At 46.9% G+C, this 23,504-nt stretch overlaps 1 protein-coding gene across 1 annotated transcript in view; it reads left to right on the top strand.

Moving 5' to 3' along the window:
* Positions 1 to 23,504, top strand: part of USP12 (ubiquitin specific peptidase 12) — a 90,147-nt gene that overhangs the window by 32,760 nt on the left and 33,883 nt on the right. Inside the window, exon 2 of the mRNA XM_077298306.1 lies at positions 2,145 to 2,225. Within this exon, the coding sequence (XP_077154421.1) occupies positions 2,145 to 2,225 (81 nt within the window). The remainder of the gene's footprint in view (positions 1 to 2,144; positions 2,226 to 23,504) is intronic.

Genomic DNA, 23,504 nt, shown 5'->3' on the forward strand with positions numbered 1-23,504 from the left:
GATAATAAGTCATTTCCACTGGGATCTCATTACCTTGGTGCCTAAGGTTGGTCTACTGGAAAAGATTTGTTGAGTTAACCCCTTAATAACCCATGTATCTTGGACTTTAAAGAGGACTTGTCACCAGGTCAGAAGTCGCCAGGTTCTGCTTTGGCTGGTTTTTGGAGATGTGCTGCACAGAGGATAAGTGAGCAGGATTTTCTCCTCCTCCTATGTACTGGTTATGGGAGACATCATAGCAGCTAGTCTCCCACTAGCTCAGAGACGACTGAAAATGAGAGCCTGCAGAGGGAAAAACTGATGAAAAATGTAGTGACCGATCATGGCCAGGAATAGATTTATTTCTCATGTCCACGCAGGACCGCTTATTCTGAAATGAGAGGTACACTTAACTGACAGCACAGTGATAAAACCTGCATAAATCTGAAAACGGTCATGTTTGCATGCAGCATTTTTGTAGTTTCTTTTTTTTTAAAGCTGAATTTTTCAGTACCAGCAAAAGCTGAAATTTCAGAAACCTCTTGCACACAGTTGGTTTTTTTTTTTTTTGTTCTATGATTGAATTTGAGAACTGCAGCGTTATTGAAGTCTGCAGCCTGTCAATTCTGTTTTTGCAGCGTTTTTCTAGTTCTCACACCTAGAAACTGAGTGCAAAAGGCACGGCAAACAGGTTTTGCTGTGTTTTTGGTGAATAGAACTAGCTTTTTTGTTTGTTTGTATTAGGGTAAGTTCACACAGGGCAATTTTGCTGTGGTTTTTTTATGCTAATTTTCAGCTGCTTTTTACAGTACCAGCAAAGCCTATGAGATTTCAAAAATCTCAGCCACACACCTTGGTTTTTTGTGTCATCAGGATTTTGTGCTTTGCAGCTTTTTTTGGACATAGAGCATGTCACTTCTTTCAGCGTTTTTGTAGCTTTTTAAACCCATTGGCTTGAATGGGTGTTGAAATAATGCTGCAAAAATGCAGGTACCATTGTTTGCAGCGTTTTTACTGCAGAAAGTCAATAGACATTAGCATGGACAAAGAGATACCAAAAAATGCACCAAAAATGCACCTAAACCTGCTTTTTTGCCGCAGCTTCTTTCCTGCCAAGAAGATTAGGTTTTGCTGCAGAAAAAAAAGCAGCAAAAATGCCCTGTGTGAACTCACCCTTAAAAATCATACAGAAAAACCAGCAGCGTTTTTAGATACAAGAAAGCAGGTTTTGACTACAAAAAAAAAAGTTGCAAAACCAGTGCATGTGAACAGAGCCAAAGGTCTGTGTACGCACAACTTCTTTTTCAGGCGTATTATACCTGGAATCTGCCTGTAATGAATATAAAAATAATGACGCTTATGCTCTGCAATGTGGAAACACTTGCTGCTAGTAAATTAATTTTTTTTTTTTTTTATAGCTTCTTTTTAACCACTTCAGTCTTCGATAGTTGTCCCTTCTCCATTCCTCAGGCCACTAATTTGTATGTAAAAGAAGACACTTTAGGGAATAGACCGCTGGCTTTTTTCTGCAGCGTCTTCGGCTTTAAAAGCTGTATGTGTGAATGGGCGTCTATAAGAATGGTCAGCTCTGTGGCATATTGTCCTCCATTACTGTCCAGTATTTTATTATCATTCTCCATACTCTCCGGCGAGTCCAGGATTGTGAGGGTGCAGAGCGAGGAAGGTTGCAGTTTTCGTACATAGTAACATAATCTTTTAGCTGCCATTCCAGAAAGAAAAAAACCTGTTAGATTTCTCCAGTCACAGCGTGAGCCGCCTGGTTCTGTCCGACCGTATTTGCGGGATATGTCTAGACGGCACAGCAGTTGACTACAGCAAATAGTTCAAAGGAATCGTCCGCAGCCATATTCATTACTTTGCTGAATTAATTCATCTCCTGCCAGAGAAGAGCTCTTAAGACGTTTACAGGGAGCGTTGTCCCAGCTCTTCCTCACCGCGGTTTAACATTGCCTCCTCGCTGAGATCTAGATGATTGCGCCGATATACTTTACCAAGACTACTGGAAACGGTCGCGCCATTGGTGGAAAGTGGTATTAGATGTTGAACAACAAGTCTCAGCAGTCATTCTGCTTTTTATTTTCCATGCATTGCTTTAATAATCCCTGTTCTCCTCTCTAACAGCGCGCTCTTTCTCTCCTCTCTAGGGCGCCAATGCCTCGGCTTTAGAGAAAGAGATTGGTCCGGAACAGTTTCCAGTGAATGAACATTATTTTGGCTTGGTGAATGTAAGTGCCCAACTTCTATATGTTGTCACTGAACCTTGAGAACCTGGATTTGTCACTATGCAGGTGCAATCAAATTTTTTTGGGAATAAAGGTTCTATATAAACTCACATGTAAAGCGCCATGGAATAAATGGCGCTATAATAATTTTTAGAAGTTGTAGCGACCAATCTGTTTGTTGTGCCTCCTGAGTTGAGTTTTGGGTGCGTCAGTAGTTTGCTAGCAGCAGAATAATAATCTGTACGCAGGACAGATCTGTTAGTCTGAACACACGCCAGAGCCAGGAAGCAAAGCCCCTGACACGCTTGCGAGGGATACGGTGGTGCAGTCGCCCACGGCAACAGAGTGTTATGGACTGTGACGGACAATCCGGCTGCGATCCAGAAGAATCGATTGACTTTTTTTTGTTGCCACAATGAAGTCTTTTAAAGGGAACCTATCACCCCGTTTTTTAAAAATTAGATAAAAATAGTGTGAAATAGGGGCAGAGCTGGGCTTTACATTAGTGCCTTTTTGGTGCCTTTACACCCCCGTTAGGCTTCCGAAATACCTTTGTGAAGTGGCCGTTTTGTCCTGTCACTCAAGTTGGTCAGGTCGGATGGGCGTGGTCACAGCGCTGTTTCTCCCCCAGATCAGGCTCATCATTACGTTGGTGGCGTAGTGGTGTGCGCATGTCCAAAGAGAAGATCCACTGCCCAGGAGATTCAAAACAGCGCGGTCTACGCTATTCGCCGTTTACCGGTGGGCGCGGCCATCTTTCCTGTGGCCGCGCGTGCGCAGATGGAGCGCTCTGCTGCCCGGGGCTTCAGGAAAATGGCCGCGGGATTCCGCGCGTGCGCAGATGGAGATCGCGGCGGCCATTTTCCTGAAGCCCCGGGCAGCAGAGCGCTCCATCTGCGCACGCGCGGCCACAGGAAAGATGGCCGCGCCCACCGGTAAACGGCGAATAGCGTAGACCGCGCTGTTTTGAATCTCCTGGGCAGTGGATCTTCTCTTTGGACATGCGCACACCACTACGCCACCAACGTAATGATGAGCCTGATCTGGGGGAGACACAGCGCTGTGACCACGCCCATCCGACCTGACCAACTTGAGTGACAGGACAAAACGGCCACTTCACAAAGGTATTTCGGCAGCCTAACGGGGGTGTAAAGGCTCCAAAAAGGCACTAATGTAAAGCCCAGCTCTGCCCCTATTTCACACTATTTTTATCTAATCTTTAAAAAACGGGGTGATAGGTTCCCTTTAAGTTGGACAGTAGTAGCCTCCATACCTCTGCAGCTCTGCCTCCGTCCTGCTGATTCAGAATGGTGCTGGTGGGCAGAAACTGGTGAATGATATTACCATCTGTGCCCATTCTATACGGTAGGCTGTGATGACGTCCTGCTACATCCGGCAGCACAGTGTGTGGGGAGCATTTTGCACTATTGCTCACTCGATATTACCACCGGAGGAAAGCCATCATCTCCAAGTCACTGTGACGTCCATCACCGTGCGTAACGCCACAATTGGCCTCCTGGGTGACTTTTCTAGTCTTTGCTTTTAAGGAGTTTTTTTTCATATTACCTAAAGCATACCCATAATTTTAATTCTTATTTCCTAAATCAATAGGCTGTGTAATAAAATCAATAACTGTGTAATACATCTTATCTGACAAATGTGTTTGCTCCTCCTGTATTGATCTTTCACTCTCATCTCATGAGTAAAATCTGTATTTATTGAAGACAGTTTTTCTCTGATCGCCCATGACGGCACCACGGAGAGAGGGGATCCGCCCACCAAGGACAGGAAACCTATGGATAAAAAAGGCGGTACCACTCTCCTGCATCAGTTGGTTTCCTGTCCTTGATGGGAGACCTATGGACTTACCAGTTCAACGTTGGAATTCCGGGGCCATCCAGTCCAATTCAAGGCAGCTGGGGTCCCTCTGCCTCGGCTAGGGTGGTGACCCGAAGCGCCACCGCTGGGAGCCAGGGGCGACAGGGTGTGCGGGGGAGGTGACAAGGAGTCGCGGTCACCTCCCCAGGTAAGATACAGCAGCGGCAACATCCAGGGGGGTCCCTCTGTGGTTGCGGGAGGTGCAGCGCGACCCTCCCTGAACAAGCATGAGTCTGCACGCTGCACCGCCATCGGGCGTGCAGAGAAACGCGCTACAAGGGCTGCATAGGACCGGGGGCGCCGGTCAGCAGCGCCATAAATGCTTCCCGGGCGCCATCTTGAAAGTCGGCGCATGCCCGGGATCCAGGCTGGTCTCGCGGGAGCTCAAGCGGCGCGGTCTGCGCAGGCGCTGGAGGGCGACGCTCGGGCGCGGTCTGCGCAGGCGCTGACGCGCCGCTCGGGCGCTAGGAACGATCTGCGCAGGCGCCGGCGGTGAGCGCCGAGCTAATAGATCGGCGTTCGGCGCTCCTCCCCGTGGACTGCGCAGAAGCGGCGGGGAGTTTAAATATAGGAATCCACATCCTCCCAGTGGCTCTGCTGTAATAAGCAAAAGAGCCTCATGAGTAGTAGTGCCGCAGCGTCAGCTCAGCATACGCAGACCAGCAGCATTATGAGCGACCCGACATCACCTCAGCCCGAGTCACCTCCACCTGTAGCATCGCCGCAGCAGCAGCAGCAGAAAAGGCGACAGCAGAAAGGGCACCAGGACACCAGCAAAGAACGCCAAAGGTCCCAGCACAGTAAGGAGTCCAGTACGGCGTCGGGGAAGAAGCCAGAGGCAGACAATCCCCAACCGGTATTTATGGGTCCTGGAGGTGGTAAGTGGATCTTCGTGAATGTCAGAGACAGTAAGATTGTTATTTGTCTCTTATAGGGGAGGAAAAGCATATGTAAAACTAAGCACAAAAGTTGCGCCATCTGTAGAGCGGATCTTCCACCTACATGGGATAAGAGACTATGCAATACTTGCATTCAGCAAACTTTATCCGAAAACCTTCCTGGGTTTGCAACAGACCTTAAGAGCCTGATTAAAGAACAAGTAGAGGACACCTTCAGATCACTAAAAAGTGGAAAAAAAAGGAGAAAAACCAGACTCAGGTCCCCATCTCCCGTCTCAAAATCAGGAAGTGATAGTGAGAATTCAGTGTCCTTCAACTCCTCCACCTCATCTTCATCATCTACTTCTTCCTCGGGGGGACATAACTGTTTCCCTCTAGAGGATACCGATGGCCTCATAAAAGCCGTGAGAAGTACCATGGGTCTGGTAGACTCCCACCCTAAGAAATCGGTACAAGACATAATGTTTGGGGGCCTGGAACAAAAAAAGAGAAGAGCTTTCCCTCTTAACGAAGCAATAGCAGCCTTAATTAAGAAAGAATGGAAGAAGCCTATGAAAAAGGCTCTTCTAACGCCTAAAAGAAAATACCCCTTTGAGGAGGAATCCTGCTCCTTTTGGGAGAAGGCCCCCAAATTAGATGTAGCAATCGCTAAAGCCTCAAAAAAATTTTCCCTCCCGTTCAAAGACATGGGGGTCCTAAAAGACCCTATGGACAAAAAGGCAGACGCCTTTCTCAAAGGTACCTGGGAGGCAGCGGGAGGAGGCCTGAAGCCGGCGGTAGCGGCAGCATGTACTTCACGCTCCCTGATGATTTGGCTGAACCAACTAGAGGGCCAATTAAAGGGGAAAACTTCCCGGGACTCAATGCTAGACACACTACCTGTAATGAGAGGGGCCGCGGCTTTCCTAGCTGATGCCTCGGCCGATTCTATCAGGATATCCGCCAGAGCAGCAGGGTTTGCTAATGCGGCCAGGCGCGCCCTCTGGCTTAAGAATTGGCCAGGCGACCTACAGACGAAAACAAAACTGTGCACTATCCCCTGTGAAGGAGAATTTCTGTTCGGTTCCACCCTGGATGACATCTTGGAAAAAGCGGGGGACAAGAAAAAATCCTTCCCTCCTCTGGGTCTCCCCTCTTATAGGAAGCCCTTTCGGAACAAGAGGTTTTTCCGTAAGAACACGGGGAGAAACCAGGGGAAATGGGAGATAAAAAGAACAATAATAAGGGGTTTATCTTTAATAAAAACCTCAATGACAACAAAAAACCTTCACAATGAAGGTTCGCCCCAGGTGGGGGGAAGGTTATCTCTCTTTCTCCCAGCCTGGGAAAAGATTACCTCAAGTCGATGGATACTAAACATCATAGAGTCGGGACTGAGACTAACATTCAAGAGGTATCCCCGTCCCTCTTTCAAGATAACACCCACAAGATCCTCGGCAGAGGAGCAGTTGACGTTAGAAAACGAGGTTGTCGGGTTAGTAAAAAAAGGAGTACTCCTGGAAGTTCCCCCTCAGGAAAGAGGGCAAGGGTACTATTCCCCTCTTTTCCTGAGGAAGAAGCCAGATGGTTCCTTCAGGACCATTATCAATTTAAAAAACCTAAACAACTACCTAGAGGTTCCAGCATTCAAGATGGAAACAGTGAAATCAGCTATCAAGATGCTATTTCCTCAATGCTTCATGGTGGTCCTGGACCTAAAGGACGCATATTATCACGTCCCAATACACAAGGATCACCAAAAATTCCTCAGGCTGGCAGTCCACATCCAGGGAGTCCTAAGTCACTTCCAGTTCTCAGCTCTACCATTTGGCTTAGCAATCGCCCCGAGAGTTTTCACAAAGTTGGTGGCGGAGGTAATGGCGCACCTCAGGGAAGAAAATACCCTGATCGTACCATATCTGGACGACTTCCTGGTGATAGGCTCCTCCCCGCAGCATTGCAAGAGCCAACTAGACCTGGTGATTCATTCCCTAAAAAATCTAGGTTGGCTAATGAACCTAGAGAAATCCAGACTGGTGCCTTCTCAGGTTCAGGAGTACCGAGGTCTCACTCTAGACTCCAAACAAATGGAATGTCGGCTCCCAGAGAGCAAAATACAAAAGATAAAAAGTTTAGCGTTAAGAGTACAATCTCTCCCCTCTATAACACTGCATCAGGGCATGTCCCTATTAGGCTCTATGACCTCTTGCATCCCGGCGGTCCAGTGGGCCCAACTACATTCAAGAGATCTCCAATGGCAACTACTGTCAGAGCAAAACCGTCTAGGAGAACATTTAGACGGGCGGTTAACATTGTCTCCTCGCACCAATCACTCCCTGACTTGGTGGACATTGCAGGAAAATCTTTTCCTGGGGGTCCCATGGGTAATTCCGATCTCGAAAGTCCTAACTACGGACGCAAGCCCCTCAGGGTGGGGGGCTCATCTGGGCGACCTAGTAGCCCAGGGTATTTGGTCTCCGTCCCTGGCAAACAATTCCTCCAATATGAAGGAACTCCTGGCAGTGAAATTTGCCCTTCAGGAATTTTTGGGAGTCCTTCAATCTCACCATGTAAGGGTGATGTAGGACAATCAAGTAGTAGTATCCTACCTAAATCATCAGGGGGGTACCCGTTCCAAAAATCTAATGGAAGTGACCAGCTCAATCCTTCAGATAGCCGAGAGCAACCTTCTATCCCTGACAAGCCTACACATAAAGGGGGTAGACAATTACAAGGCAGACTTTCTAAGTCGTTCCAGCCTAAAACAGGGGGAATGGGAACTAAATCCAGTGATATTTACTCAGATCACAAAAAAATGGGGGGTTCCCAAAATAGATCTCTTTGCAAGCCATTTAAACAAAAAAGTAGCCTCCTTCTGCTCCCTATCTCCCTTGGGGAACCCAGTAGCTGTGGACGCTTTCCTGATTTCTTGGGGTCACCACCTGGTCTATGCCTTTCCTCCTCTCATCCTGATTCCAGCAGTGCTGAGGAAGATTCGGGAGGACGGGGCACTGGTCATCTTGATTGCCCCGTTCTGGCCGAAGAGACCTTGGTTCTCATGGATGAGGAAAATGTCAATATCCGACCCGTGGGTATTACCAGACCTCCAGGATCTGTTGTCGCAGGGCCCAGTTTGTCATCCGCAGGTCAAGAACTTGCACTTGACAGCTTGGCTCTTGAGAGGAAGATATTAGAAAACAGAGGGTTCTCTTCAAGTGTAATCTCAACTCTGTTAAAAAGTAGGAAGCCGGTTACAACAAGACAGTACGGCAAAATATGGAAAAAGTTTGTATCATCTTCAGGTGCAAAAATAGGGAAAGAGATCCCCCTTAATTCCATATTAGAGTTCCTACAAAAAGGTTTGGAGATGGGTTTAGCCACCAGCACCCTAAAAGTTCACGTGGCAGCATTAGGAGCATTATTCAATTTTGACTTAGCTTCAAATAGGTGGGTCTCTAGGTTCATCAGAGCAGCAGGAAGATCGAGGCCTCTGCCAGTGAAAGTGGTTCCACAATGGGACTTAAACTTGGTCCTTAAAGCCCTGACTAGTCCACCATTTGAACCATTACACAAAACTTCAATAAAAAACTTGTCTCTCAAAACCGCTCTGTTAGTCGCCCTCACTTCTGCCCGTAGGGTTAGCGACTTACAGGCTCTATCAGTTAATGCCCCCTACACACAAATTTTAGAGGATAGGGTCATTTTAAAAACCGACCCAGCATATCTCCCGAAAGTGGCTTCAAAATTTCACAGGTCTCAAGAGATATCTCTCCCCTCCTTCTGTCCCAACCCTACAAATAAGGAGGAATAAACATTACATACTCTGGATGTAAGAAGGTGTCTCTTACAATACCTAGAAGCCACTAGAGAGAGTAGGGAGGATTCCTCTCTGTCTGTGTGTTTCCAGGGTCCCCGGAAGGGGAAAAAAGCTTCTAAGGCCACCATAGCAAGATGGATCACGGACGCCATCAGTCTTTCATACTCGGCAAGTGGGATGTCCGTTCCCGGGGAGGTTAAGGCTCACTCGACAAGGGCAGTGGCGACTTCCTGGGCGGAGAAGGCCGGAGCTTCTATAGACCAGATATGTAGAGCTGCTACCTGGTCCTCACCATCCACATTCTATAGGCACTATAGGTTGGACCTAATCTCTTCCTCAGATCTTACCTTCGGTAAAAGGGTTCTGGAAGCAGTGGTCCCTCCCTGAATGTACTATCTATGCAATTCTCTCCGTGGTGCCGTCATGGGCGATCAGAGAAAAATATAGTTCTTACCGATAACGGTATTTCTCTGAGCCCATGACGGCACCCGTACATTCCCTCCCTTCACTTATGGGTGTGCACATTTAAAAAGTGCCATAGTCTATTTATAGTCTACTTTTAGTTAAAGTCACGCGGTATCTTATTAGGCTAAACAGTTAAAAATTACAAATGCCTTAGTAGTCTCCCATCATTCTCTATGTAAACAAACTGATGCAGGAGAGTGGTACCGCCTTTTTTATCCGTAGGTTTCCTGTCCTTGGTGGGCGGATCCCCTCTCTCCGTGGTGCCGTCATGGGCTCAGAGAAATACCGTTATCGGTAAGAACTATATTTTTCCCATTATTGAGATAGGAGATGGCAATTGGTGCTTTTAAATTTCTATGGAAGACGAGAAGGGAGGAGCCAGAGGCCGACACTGACATTCTACCCCAAAATTTCCAGAAACGAAGGTTGGTGCCCATAAAGTTCTATGGAGAACTGTAATTGTCATTTCAGGAGATCTTGCATCAGAAAGTCTGTCCAGCTCCTCCTCCTCCTCCCCTCGCAATAGAATAGTAAAAGCACCAGCCGCCATCTCCTATCTCCGTAATGGGAAGTCTGGATCAACTGATATTAATCTGGAGTTGAGAATTTTGAAAATTACATTTCATTAATAAGATTTAACATTTTCTATTTTTCATGTGCACTATTGATCTATGAAATGTATGTTAACCCCTCCCTGCTGAAGCCAGACGTCACTCTCCAGACAGCCCCGTTTCTCAAATCTGGCGTGTGTCACTTTATGTGGGGATAACTTTGGAGTGTTTCCTCTGGTCCAAGTGATTGAGGTTTTTTTTTGTTTGTTTTTTTGATTTATTTTTTTTATACTTTATACTTCATGGTAGTGCTACATTTAGATTGATTAGATTTGCACTTATTTATGAAAATATCGTAAATTTGGAGAGAATTGACAAAAACTTCAAGTTTTCAAAGTTAGAATTTTGATTCCCCCTTATAACAGTTAATATATACATTTTACCGCATGTCAACTTTACATTGGAATCCTTTTTCTAATGTCCTTGTTTTTTTAGGAGGGAAAATACCTTAGCAGCAATTTTTTATATATTTTTTTTTATTTCTTCTTGTTCTTAAGATTGGCAAAAATGAACTTTTTTTTCCAATCATGTTCAGTTTTGACTCCCCTTCAATAAAAATAAAATAACGGGAAGGTTGACTTTGAAACACATGCAGGGTACTGAAAGGCCCAATAGGCCACCGTAGATGGGTTGCCATGGCAACCATAGCGCAGTGTGCCAATATTGTTAAAGGGAACCTGTCACCAGGGTTTTTTCCCATATAAAGTAGGGCCAGCACCTGTACAAACACACGTACAGCATTCTAAAATGTCTCCAATGCGCTCTCCATAAAGCAAAAACATTTTTTTTATACTTTTTATGGAGTGGTCCGGTCTGATGGGCGTTGCTGTTCTTGATCCGGCGCCTCCTGTCTTCTTGCTTTATGTGGATGACTCGTTCTACGCCATCCACGCAGTGTCCTCAGCATCGCGCCCCTCTGCATGTTCACTTCTCTCTACCCTGCCGAGGGTAAAGCAAAGTATTGTAGTGCGTGTGTGCCAGCACTCTTTGGCTTTACCCCGTACTTTGCTCTGCCCCGGCAGGACAGAGAAGTGCGCCTGGAGTGCAGTGCCGAGAACACCGCGTGGATCACCTATAACGTGTCATCCACATAAGCAAAAAGAGAGGAGACGCCAAAACAAGAACAAGCGCCCGCTGGACCGGACCGCCCCATAGGGGAGTATAATAAAAGCTCTTTTCTCTAGTCACCTTCCACGACGGCATATGGAGGTTGCCTCTTTGCCCTAATGGGGAACAGGAAATGGAGAGGTTAAAAGGCCCTCCCACCTCCCTCTCACCAGTGTCTTTCCTGTTCCCCATGGGACAGGAGAGGTTTACTCTCGTATGCAGTGGTGGCCGGTGACTGCTGCATCTAACAAGCGTCGGCTTGTGTGTAACCGGGCAGCATGGGGTCGTATCTTACCTCCCCTCTTATGCTGCTCCCGTCGCACCACGCTGCGGTGTCCTCGGGACCTGTGCCTAGCCTTCCCGCGCCCCCGTGAGGGCAAAGCAGGCTAGTGTTTCCTGACCGGAGTCCTCCTGGAGCTCTCCGGTCTCTTCCCCTCCAACACGCTGCTGGCAACCCGGAAGTGATCGCGCGCGTCACTTCCGGTCCTTTCTGCGCTCCCTGGAGGCACTTCCGCCGGCGGTGTCTCGTGCAGGACGGCGTCCTCCACGCTGGACCATGGAGGGGAAGAGGTGTATCCACATCGCTGGGGGCAGGTGCATACCACTGTGTATAAAACCTGCCAGAAAACGTCGCAGGTAAGACTGTTCCTGTCATGGAGAGCGTTACCTGCCCTGCGCTTGCAGAGCCCAGCGCTGCCCCTGCCACAGTAAGTGCCGCAGGGACAGGGGTCCTTAGATAGTAATTTGGGGTATCCTTGGTCACTCTCTCTCTCCCCTCTCATTGCAGGGAGAAAGGTCTACCCCCAAAACTACTGTTAAAAAGAAGTGTGCCATCTGTAATATTAAGCTGCCACCTTCATGGGAGAAAAAACTCTGCAGGACCTGTACTGACAAAGTTGTCAGGGCAGAGCAACCTTCTTTGCTAGAGGAAATCCGGTCCCTGGTCAAGCAAGAGGTGCAATCCTCCCTAGCAGCCTTTACCCCTCCAACCCCTCCGCCACCCCCTCCGCCACCCTCTCCAGCCAAAAAAAGGAAGATCCAGGAAGAGGATTCTGAATCTGAGTCAGACCTCTCTTATGCCTCATCCTCAGGTCGTCAGGAGGAATCTGCATCCTCTATTTCATCTGAGGCCAGAAAATATCTCTTTTCTTCTGACTGGATTGAGGACTTAGTAGCCGCAGTACGCAGTACTATGGGGCTGGAGGAGGAGCCAGAACCTCAGTCCATACAGGACCAGATGTTTGGTGGCATAACTAAGGGTAAACGGGTGGGGTTTCCAATCCACCAGAATATTTCTGATATGATTGACCAAGAGTGGGAATTACCTGAAAAACGCCTCAGTACTCCATCCGAGATGAAGCGTAGATTCCCCTTAGAAGGCGAAATGACCAAATGGGATGTCCCTAAAGTTGACTCTCAGGTGGCAAGAGTGGCTAAAAGAACGGCTCTTCCATTTGAAGACTCGTCGCAATTAAAGGATCCGATGGACAGGAAGATTGAGAGTCTATTAAAGAAATCATGGGAGACCTCCTCGGTAGCCCTCAAAGCTAATATCGCATCAACATGCGTGGCTAGAGCTCTATTCCGCTGGATAGGTGAACTGGAGTCTCACATATCCCAGGGCACTTCAAGAGCTGAATTATTAGACTCCCTTCCTAGTCTCCTTAGAGCCACGGGTTTCCTAGCAGATTCTTCGATGGAAACTATCAGAATTGCTGCAAGGTCGTTAGTACAGACTAACTCGGCCAGAAGGGCGCTGTGGTTAAAAATGTGGTCTGGTGATATCACAACCAAAGCCAAGTTATGCGCCATACCATTTAAAGGTAACTACGTCTTCGGGCCTTCTCTTGATGACATCTTGGAGAAAGCAACCGATAAAAAGAAAGCCCTCCCAGAACAAAAAACTCCCAAAAAGAAGTTTTTTCGTCCCTTTCAGGCCCAAACCTCTCAGAGAGGGAAAGGCAAGTCCGGGAGGTGGAGTTACCCGAAGGGAGGGGGGAGAAACATCCTCATCCCTCAACAACAGCAGCAGCAGTCTCAACAGGAGAAACGGTGACTTCGATCCAGTGGGGGGGAGACTTTCAAAATTTTACTCCCAGTGGCAAAACATCACCTCTTGCCCCTGGATCCTCAATGTCATCAAAGAGGGTCTCCTAATAGAATTCATTTCCTCCCCCCCACGGGGTCTAAAAGTCACCTCCCTACCCTCCCTGAAAGATCAGTCAAATTTGGCGTACGGTCTCAGAGCCTTAAAGATGTCAGGTGCGATATCCCAGATACCAGAATCGGAGAGGGATCGCGGCCACTACTCTCGCTTATTTCTGGTTCCCAAGCCATCGGGCGAGTCCCGTGTCATTATAAATCTAAAGAATCTCAATCGGCATATAAAGTACCGAAGATTCAAGATGGAATCAGTGAAGAATGCCATCCCCTTGATAGGTCCACACTCCTTCATGGCCACTCTCGATCTGAAAGATGCCTACTTTCACATCCCCATTCACCAGAGACATCGCCAATACCTCAAATTCGCTGTGCAGAGAGGGCGTCTGATAGAGCACTATCAATTCAACGTCCTCCCATTCGGAATTTCCTCGGCTCCAAGGGTATTTTCCAAAATAATGGGGGAGGTAGTCTCCTTTATCCGGAAGCAAGGCGTCTGTATAGCGCCGTACCTAGACGACCTTCTGATAATAGCTCCTTCCAAACAGGCCCTGGAGTCTCATGTATCCAATACTCTCGAGATACTGACATCTCTTGGATGGGTGCCGAATCTGGAAAAATCTCACCTACGACCCTCCAAATGCAGGAAATTCCTGGGAGTTCTCCTGGACTCGGCAAGACAAATGTCCTTCCTCCCAGTGGAACACCGTCAAACCCTTTTATCAAAGGTCAAAACGTTCAGGGACACCAGATCCCCTACAATCAGAGAAGGCATGTCTCTTGTAGGCTCGATGACAGCCTGCATTCAATCGGTACCATGGGCCCAGGCCCATTCCAGAATTCTTCAGGCACATATCTTGCAGAATTGGGACGGTCATCCCAGTTCTTTAAACAAGAGATTGTACACACCAGGTCGTGTCAAGGCCTCCCTGGCATGGTGGATGTCCCCAAAAAATGTACAAAAAGGGGTCAGCTGGACGCAAGTCCCACTGACCACAGTAACAACGGACGCCAGCCAGAGAGGCTGGGGGGCCATGATAAATCACACCCCTTTCCAAGGTCTCTGGGACCAGTCAACAAGCAAGAAATCTTCCAACTACAGAGAGCTAAAAGCTGTAGAAGAAGCCCTACTAGTAGGAGGTCATCTGATCAAGGGACATCACGTTCGGATATATTCGGACAATGTGACCACGGTGGCCCACATCAGACATCAGGGCAGTTCAAAAAACAATTCCCTGAAGAATATATCTGCCCGGATATGCTCCTGGGCAGAAAGACATCTCTTATCTCTGACAGCGGTTCACCTGAAAGGCTCGTCCAACATTCAGGCAGACTATCTAAGTCGCCAAGACATACATCCGGGGGAATGGTGCCTGAGCAACCGAAGCTTCGAGATGCTGGTGAACAAATGGGGTCTCCCAGAAATCGACCTCTTTGCATCCAGCCGAAATGCGAAAGTCGAAGCATTCTTCTCTCTGAACCCCAGGGACGGCTCCAAAGGAGTGGATGCACTGGTCCAGAAGTGGAATTTTCGGCTGGCTTATGCGTTTCCACCAATCCCAATACTGGCGAAAGTCTTACAGAAAGTGCGAGAAGAACAAACGCCTACCATTTTGGTAGCTCCACTGTGGCCCAAGAGGAGTTGGTACAACCTGATAGTGGACCTTCAGGTGGATGGGCCGCTCCACTTTCCGATAGAAGAAGACCTTCTTTCTCAAGGACCAATCCATCTCCTAGATGCCCACAAGTGGAATCTGGCGGCATGGCTACTGAAGCCCAAATATTAAGAGCCAGAGGACTATCAGAAGCAGTGGTTTCCACACTTCAAAAATCTAGGAAACCTGTAACCATTGCAATATATAATAAAATCTGGAAGAAATTCTCATCCTTCTGTCTTCCTGAGGTGCCGGATCCCTTCAACCCGAATATTTCAAAAATTCTAGACTTTTTGCAAAAGGGCTTAGAAATAGGCCTCAGGCCTAGCACCTTAAAAGTCCAGGTGTCCGCCCTCAGTTCAATATTTGATCAGGATCTGGCAAATCATCGCTGGATCAAGAGATTCATGATATCAGCTTCCAGAATGAACCCTAAGAAGCAAATAACAGTACCACTGTGGGATCTCAACCTAGTATTACAGGGGCTTACAGGTCCCCCCTTCGAACCATTATCCTCCTGCTCCCAGAAAAACTTAATCTACAAAACAATTTTTCTAGTGGCTATTACATCAGCAAGGAGGGTGGGAGAATTACAAGCTCTCTCAATAAGAGAACCATACCTAACCATTCGAGATGACTCTATAGTACTGCGCCTAGACCCTTCCTTTCTTCCAAAGGTCGTATCGGACTTCCACCGCTCCCAGGAAATTATTCTACCTTCTTTTTGCCAAAATCCTGCAAATTCCAAAGAAGAGAGATTCCATATGCTGGATGTCAGGCGCACTGTATTGTTTTACTTAGAACAAACCAGTTCTTACAGAATTGACCACAATCTATTTATCCATCCATCAGGACAAAATAAGGGAAAAAAGGTAGCCAAAAGTACTATTGCCAACTGGATAAAGAAAGCAATAGCGGAAGCATACCTTGCTCAAGACAAAACTCCTCCAGTGGGAATCAAGGCTCATTCGACTAGATCAACCTCAGTCTCCTGGGCAGAAAGAGCAGGTGCATCAGCGGAGCAAATCTGCAGGGCAGCCACATGGTCTTCATTGCATACTTTCTCCAGGCATTACAGATTGGATGTAATGCCCAACAAGGATTTAGCCTTCGGCCGGAAAGTACTCCAGGCCGTTGTCCCTCCCTAGCGCCAATCAGTTGGTATTCCTCCATATGCCGTCGTGGAAGGTGACTAGAGAAAATAGAATTATTCTTACCGTTAATTCGGTTTCTAGGAACCTTCCACGACGGCGCTAGTTCCCTCCCTATACTCCTGGATTTAAATCTGGGATTCAAGGTAAACCGGTGCTATGGTTTTCAGTTATAAGTCACTGGTGAGAGGGAGGTGGGAGGGCCTTTTAACCTCTCCATTTCCTGTTCCCCATTAGGGCAAAGAGGCAACCTCCATATGCCGTCGTGGAAGGTTCCTAGAAACCGAATTAACGGTAAGAATAATTCTATTTTTCCAGGTCACCACCTGACAGCACACTGGAGGACGTCCTTCTTATCCATGATGGGACAGGAAACACGAGAGGTTAAAAGGACCCTCCCCCTACCACCCTTCAGTGTTTTTCCTGTCCCTTTTTGGATAGGAACGGACGAGAGGAAGCTACCGTTCTGTTCGGGGGGGATGTGGATCGGGGGGGCTTTGCCTCACCCTTCCCTCCATGAGGCACCCGCTGGCCGACACCCGCCCAAGGGTCCCTCTGCCTACCAGTGTAGCGCTGCTCCTGGTATGAGGATCGCTTCTCCCTGCCGGGGGCTCTCGATCCTTCCGTCGCGCCCCCTGGTGCATGCGATCCCAGCGGCGGCCTCTGCTGACATCGGCGTCTCCATGCGGCCGGCATGGGGAAGCAAATCCTCGCTGCACCATCCTCTTTCCGGCCGCACGTCACTTCCGGTTTGCGGCTGAGGGGGGCGGGCGGCGTCTCTGCAACAGGAAGCGGTAGTGAGCGCGGGGGTGCTGTACAGATGAACAGAGGAACAGAAATATAAAGGTATGTGCGGGGGCAGTAAGCGATCTCCAGTGCATCATGGAGGACGCAGCTAGAGCAGAAGGGCAGGAGTCCACGGCGCTAATAAGTAGAGCAGGGCCCTGTATTATGGATATCTTAAAAAAATAAATAAATAAATAAATAAATGGGGCATTATGCTAGAGTTTGTTATTTCCTATAGGCAGCCTCATTACCTGAAAAACCGTTAAAGAAGCCGGGCAAAAGCAAAAAGTGTCCTATTTGTGCAGCCAAGCTGAAAGATACCTGGCAGAAACCCCTATGTGAAGCATGCACCTGCAGAATCATAGGAGAGGAGCAGGCTTCTCTTATGTCAAATATGAGAGCCATGACAAGAGAGGAGGTCCAGGCTTCCGTATCAGGTCTGGTACTACCTCAAGCCTCACCTTCGGAGAGACCGAGCAAAAGGCAGAGGGTCGATTACTCTTCAGGAGACTTGTCATCTTCTGTATCGGATATAGAGGAGGAAGAGGAGAGCAGAGACCCTCCGGAGAAAGGGAGAAGATACTTATTCTCCGCAGCGGACACAGGAGAACTGTTGGAGGCTGTGCGGCATACTATGCAAATTGAGGATCCACAACCATCTTGTTCGGTTCAGGATGAAATGTTTGGTGGCTTGCGCTCACAGACTGCGAAGGTGTTTCCGGTAAATTCCCATATCAGATCCATGATTCTGGATGAATGGGAGGAGGCGGAGAAGAGATTGACTATCCCTAAAGATTTCTGACTCCGCTTGCCGTTTGACCCGGATGAAGTTAAAGAATGGGTCGATATTCCTAAAATAGACATTCCATTGGCTAAAGTATCCAGAAGAACCTCAATCCCTTTTGAGGACTCTTCCAATCTGAAAGAGCCCATGGATAGGAAAGCAGATGGCCTTTTAAAAAGGGCCTGGGAGAGTTCTTCGGCAGTTATTGGAGCAAATATTGCAGCAACATCAGTGGCTCGCTCCATGGACCTGTGGCTAAATGATCTTCAGAATCAATTAATAGCCAAAACTCCTAGGGATACTATCCTGAAATCCCTGCCTCTGTTAAAATTGGCGACCACCTTTTTGGCAGACGCGTCCGCAGAGACTGTTAGGTTTGCGGCTAGAGGTCAATCTCTATCTAATGCAGCCCGAAGAGCTATCTGGCTCAAAAGCTGGTCGGGTGATATGCACTCCAAAAATAAATTGTGTTCCATACCCTTTTCTGGGGGCAGGGTCTTCGGACCGGTCCTCAACGATATCTTAGAGAAGGCCTCAGATGTAAAAAAGGGGTTCCCAGAAGAAAAGCCTAAAAAATTCCAGCCCTTTCGGAGACCCCGCTATAATCAGAAACCAGATTTCAGGGGTAAAGGAAAGCAAGGTAGATGGAGCTACCAGAAAGGGGGGGATAGTAGACCCAAAACCAAAGACTCGAGTTACTCAGGTCCGAGGTCTAGCTACCATAGAAAATGACGCCATCAGAGTAGGGGGTCGTCTAGCCGGATTCCTAGAAGGTTGGAGGGAAATAACAACAAGTCCTTGGATGTTACAGGTGGTGTCCCAGGGATACAAAATCGAATTTTCCTCCCTTCCGCCCGAAAGATTTCTGGTGTCCAGCTCACATCTAAAATCATCATCCCCCATGTGGTCGGATATACAGGACCTCCTAAAAATGGCGGCAATTGTTCTGGTCCCCTCTCAAGAAGAGTACAGAGGTCATTACTCGAATCTCTTCTCGATAACAAAACCATCGGGAGAATCGAGAACGATAATAAATCTGAAGCACCTAAACAATTGGGTGGTATACAAAAGATTCAAAATGGAGTCAATTCGGTCTACCATTCCTCTGTTGGGAAGGGGTATGGTGATGTGCACTCTAGATCTAAAAAGTGCATATTACCATGTTCCCATTTACTTAAACCACCAAAAGTTCCTGCGGTTCGCGGTAAACATGGAAGGGAAGATCTACCACTTTCAATTTCGCTGTCTCCCCTTCGGCCTGGCGTCGGCTCCCAGGGTTTTTACAAAACTTATGGTAGAGGTGGGCGCATATCTGAGAAATCAGGATTTGATGGTAATTCCTTATTTAGACGACTTTTTAGTAGCGGCAGAGTCAGTAGACCAGCTCAGGATCAACTGTCAATCCCTCATTTCCACACTAGAGAGTCTCGGATGGATTATAAATTGGAAGAAATCAGATCTAATACCGAAATCCAGAATAAAATTCCTAGGAGTCATGCTCGATTCAGAAACAAGAATGTCCTACCTTCCGGAAGACAGGCTAAAGGGTATAGTAAAAAAGGTCCATCAATTCTCCCGAGGCCGAAATACGATCAGAGACGGGATGATAATACTGGGGTTAATGACGGCCTGCATCCCTTGCGTGAGATGGAGCCAGTTTCATTCTCGGCAGCTTCAGCGGGGAGTTCTGAGAAGCTGGAACAGAAGACAGAACTCTCTAAATCAAAGACTGAATCTTTCATTTCAGATCAAGAGATCTCTGGTGTGGTGGACTCTCTCCAAAAATCTCCGGCTGGGGGTACCATGGCTTCAAACCCCGAGTGTCAGTCACGACAGACGCAAGTCAGGAAGGTTGGGGAGGTCATGTCCTAGGAAGATATTTCCAAGGTCGTTGGGAAAGAAAGGACAGCAAGAAATCATCAAACCACAGAGAGTTGCATGCGGTTTGGAAGGTCTTAACGGCGGCACAACATTTGCTGAAGAACAAGCATGTAAAAATCTTCTCGGACAATACGACGACTGTAGCCTTCCTTCGACATCAGGGGGCCCAAGACATTTGGCATTACAAGATCTGGCGGAACAGATCTTCAGGTGGGCAGAGAAGTCGGTACGGTCAATCTCGGCTGTACATCTGGAGGGATCCAAGAACCAGTTGGCGGATTTCCTGAGCAGGAAAAGTGTATCCCCTACAGAGTGGGAACTGAACAGCGAAGTATTCAGGGGTCTTTGTCATCGTTGGGGGAAGCCGACGGTGGATCTATTTGCTACAAAACAAAATGCAAAGGTCAAAACCTTTTACTCCCTAAACCCCTGGGAGGAAAGCCCAGCTGCGATCGATGCCCTGTCACAACCCTGGAACAACGGTCTTCTGTATGCGTTTCCGCCTCTGGCATTAATTCCAAGAACACTCAGGAAAATCTGCGAGGAGGGGGCCAAAGTCATCCTCATAGCTCCTCACTGGCCGAAACGAAGTTGGTTTCCATTGTTAAAAAAATTATCAGTGGAAGAACCCTTCCTGTTACCAGAAAGAGAGGATCTTCTTCTACAAGGTCCAGTTCTACACCAGAACCCAGGAGCACTTCAGTTGGCAGCCTGGATCCTGAACGGAAGGTCTTGAGGGCAAAAGGTCTTTCAGATGACGTCATTTCTACCCTTCAAGCCAGCAGAAAGCCGGTGACATCTGCCATCTACACAAAAATATGGAAAAGATTTTGTGGATTCTGTGGGGAGATGACAGTTGATACTGACCATCCAGATATCCCGAAAATTCTTGACTTCTTGCAGTCAGGATTTCAAAAAGGTCTTACACCAAGTACATTAAGAGTCCAGATAGCGGCCCTGAGTGTATTTTTTGATTTTTCTCTATCTACCCACCCCTGGATTAGTCGATTCTCTAGAGCAGTCCAGAGGCTAAGGCCATTCATTAGGAAATCAGTCCCGCCGTGGGATCTTAATCTGGTCCTGAATTTTCTGTGCGATCAGTCCTGGGATATAACTGGAGACATAGATATTAACAAACTCTCTCTTAAAACTGCGTTTTTAGTTGCGATCACATCGGCAAAAAGATTGAGGGAACTACAGGCTCTTTCGGTACAGAACCCGTATTTACAGATCTTTGATGATAAAATAGTACTAAGGCTTGATCCGGCCTTTCTCCCTAAGGTCGTCTGTGATACTAATATGAATCAGGAGATTGTTTTACCGTCATTTTGCCAATTCCCTAAAAACCAAAAAGAAAGATTTTTCCATAACCTTGACGTAAGAGAGTCAGTACTCAGGTACCTTGATTTATCTAGACCCTGGAGACGGGACAGTAACTTGTTCGTTCAGCTCAGGGGTTCAAATAAGGGGAAAAAAGCGTCTAAAGCGACTATCGCACGGTGGTGGATAAAATCTACAATTGATTTAGCCTACAAAGTTAAAGGTCTGAATTCCCCAGTTAATCTTAAAGCCCACTCATCTAGGGCCATGGCCACATCATGGGCGGAGAAAGGGGGGGCTACGGCAGACCAGATCTGTAGAGCTGCATCATGGTCTAATCTTAGTACCTTTTCTAAACACTATAAGTTAGATGTAGTTTCGCCTCAGTTGGCCTTTGGTAGAAAGGTACTTCAAGCAGTGGTCCCACCCTAAATACCATTCTCCTTTGGTATTTCTCCAGTGTGCTGTCAGGTGGTGACCTGGAAAACAGTAATTAGACTTACTGGTAATTGTATTTCCAGGAATCCATCCTGACAGCACTGTTAGTTCCCTCCCTATTGTTTGATCTTTATACTTATGTGATGTAACATTTGTATGATTGATTATTTTGTTGGAATAAAACTTGTTTTTTGCATCCATCCAGATGTGTTACTTTGGAAAAACACTGAAGGGTGGTAGGGGGAGGGTCCTTTTAACCTCTCGTGTTTCCTGTCCCATCATGGATAAGAAGGACGTCCTCCAGTGTGCTGTCAGGATGGATTCCTGGAAATACAATTACCAGTAAGTCTAATTACTGTTTTCGTTTTATGGAGAGCGCACTGGGGACATATAGACGGCATTCTAGAATGCGGTGTATGCTGGCCCTGCTTTATATGGGAAAAGCCTGGTGATAGGTTCCCTTTAAGTAGGGCCCCTCCCAGTGTTATCCATCTAGATGCCACTGTCTGTATACACCTTGACATCTATGGGACATCTTGGTGCAGCAGGGTGTTTTTGCTATAATATACAGCCGACATCTGTATGAAGCCACCAACGCCGCAGGGAAGCCAGCTCCATCACTGCCATTTAATATTTCTTCACATTTTTACATGTTAACTGCCTTCCAAGAGCCAACAATTTTTAGACTTCCGTTGACATGGCTATATGAGGGTTTATTTTTTTGGGACAAGTTGAATTTTTAATGGCACCATTATATTTACCTTATAATATGCTGGAAAATTGAAAAGAAAATATTTGGATGAGAGGGAAAAAAAACATTCTGCCAGTTTTGTTTGGTTTTTGTATTCACAGTGTATAAATGACTTATCATTTGTACTATAAGTCCATACAATTGGAGCAATACTAAATTTATAATGTATTAAAACAGTTTATAATTATTATTTTTTATTGCATTTTTTTTTTTTTACATAGGTCTAAAATAGACACTGGTCCATTGAGTTCTCTTCCAGTTAGACATTCTCTATTGCTAGATTATTTATAACCCTCAATTCCATTTGTTTTGAGAAAAGCATCAAGCCCCCTTCTTAATCCACATTCTGACTGCTTTAACTGTAAAGAACCCTTTCCTATTTAGCTCCTGGTATCACCTTTCTTCCACCCGTAATGAGTGCCTCCTGGTCCTTTGTAAGATCTTTGGGAGGAATAAGTTGTGTCTTTTGTATTGACCACACGTATTTATATATACACTCCTTGACAGAAGTTATGTCATTTATCCATGTTATGTAAATAAAAGCTTATAACCTGACGTTAAATTCATCCATTGGTTGTATAAATTATTCTTTTGAAAGCTGAAACTCTCTGAAATGTGGTTTAGGTTAAGAAAATATATTGGCATCAATGCAGAAATATTGATCAGTTAATGGACACAGAATGGTCAGATTTTGGCAAGACAAAAGTTTTGTCGCCTGGTCATATAAAATACCCAATCCTAGTTTACATCCTCACCTGTGCTCAGTAAATGATCGGTTAATTAGTGTGTGTGTGTATAAAAAGAAACCCAGCACCCCAGACCTTCACTTGAACTGCAACTTGAGCTCTGACAACATGCCAAAAATTCACCCTGCGACCAAAGCCTGGATTATCAAGAGGCTGAAAACCAGATCCACTGCAGAGGTGGCTGGCACCTTTGAAGGGAACCTGTCACCCCGTTTTTTGAAGATGAGCTAAAAGTAACGTTAAATAGGGGCAGAGCTGGGCGTTACATTAGTGTCTTTGTGTGCCTTTATTACCCACCTATGCTGCCGAAATACCTTTGGAAAGTCGCCGTTTTCTGCTGTCACTCACGCTGGTCTGGTCCTATGGGCGTGGTGACAGCGCTGTTTCTCCCCCAGAATCCTGCTCATCATTACGTTGGTGGCGTAGTGGTGTACACATGTCCAAAAGGCTAATCCACTGCCCAGGTGATGAAAAACAGCGCGATCTGCCCTATTCAGCCATTTACCGGTGGGCGCGGCCATCTTTCCTGTGGCCGCGCGTGCGCAGATGGAGCGCTCTGCTGCCCGGGGCTTCAGGAAAATGGCCGCGGGATTCCGCGCGTGCGCAGATGGAGATCGCGGCTGCCATTTTCCTGAAGCCCCGGGCAGCAGAGCGCTCCATCTGCGCATGCTATTTTTAGCTCATCTTCAAAAAACGGGGTGACAGGTTCCCTTTAATGTGTCTCAGCGTCAAGTACAAAGAATTAAAGAATTAATTAAAGAATTAAAAAAAAAGATTTGAAGAGACTGGAGATGTGTTTGACAAGCCCAGGTCCGGCAGACCCCGCAAGACAACTGCTCAGGAGGAACGTTTGT

This window comes from Ranitomeya variabilis, chromosome 3, assembly GCF_051348905.1.
Source record: "Ranitomeya variabilis isolate aRanVar5 chromosome 3, aRanVar5.hap1, whole genome shotgun sequence".
NCBI lineage: Eukaryota > Metazoa > Chordata > Amphibia > Anura > Dendrobatidae > Ranitomeya > Ranitomeya variabilis.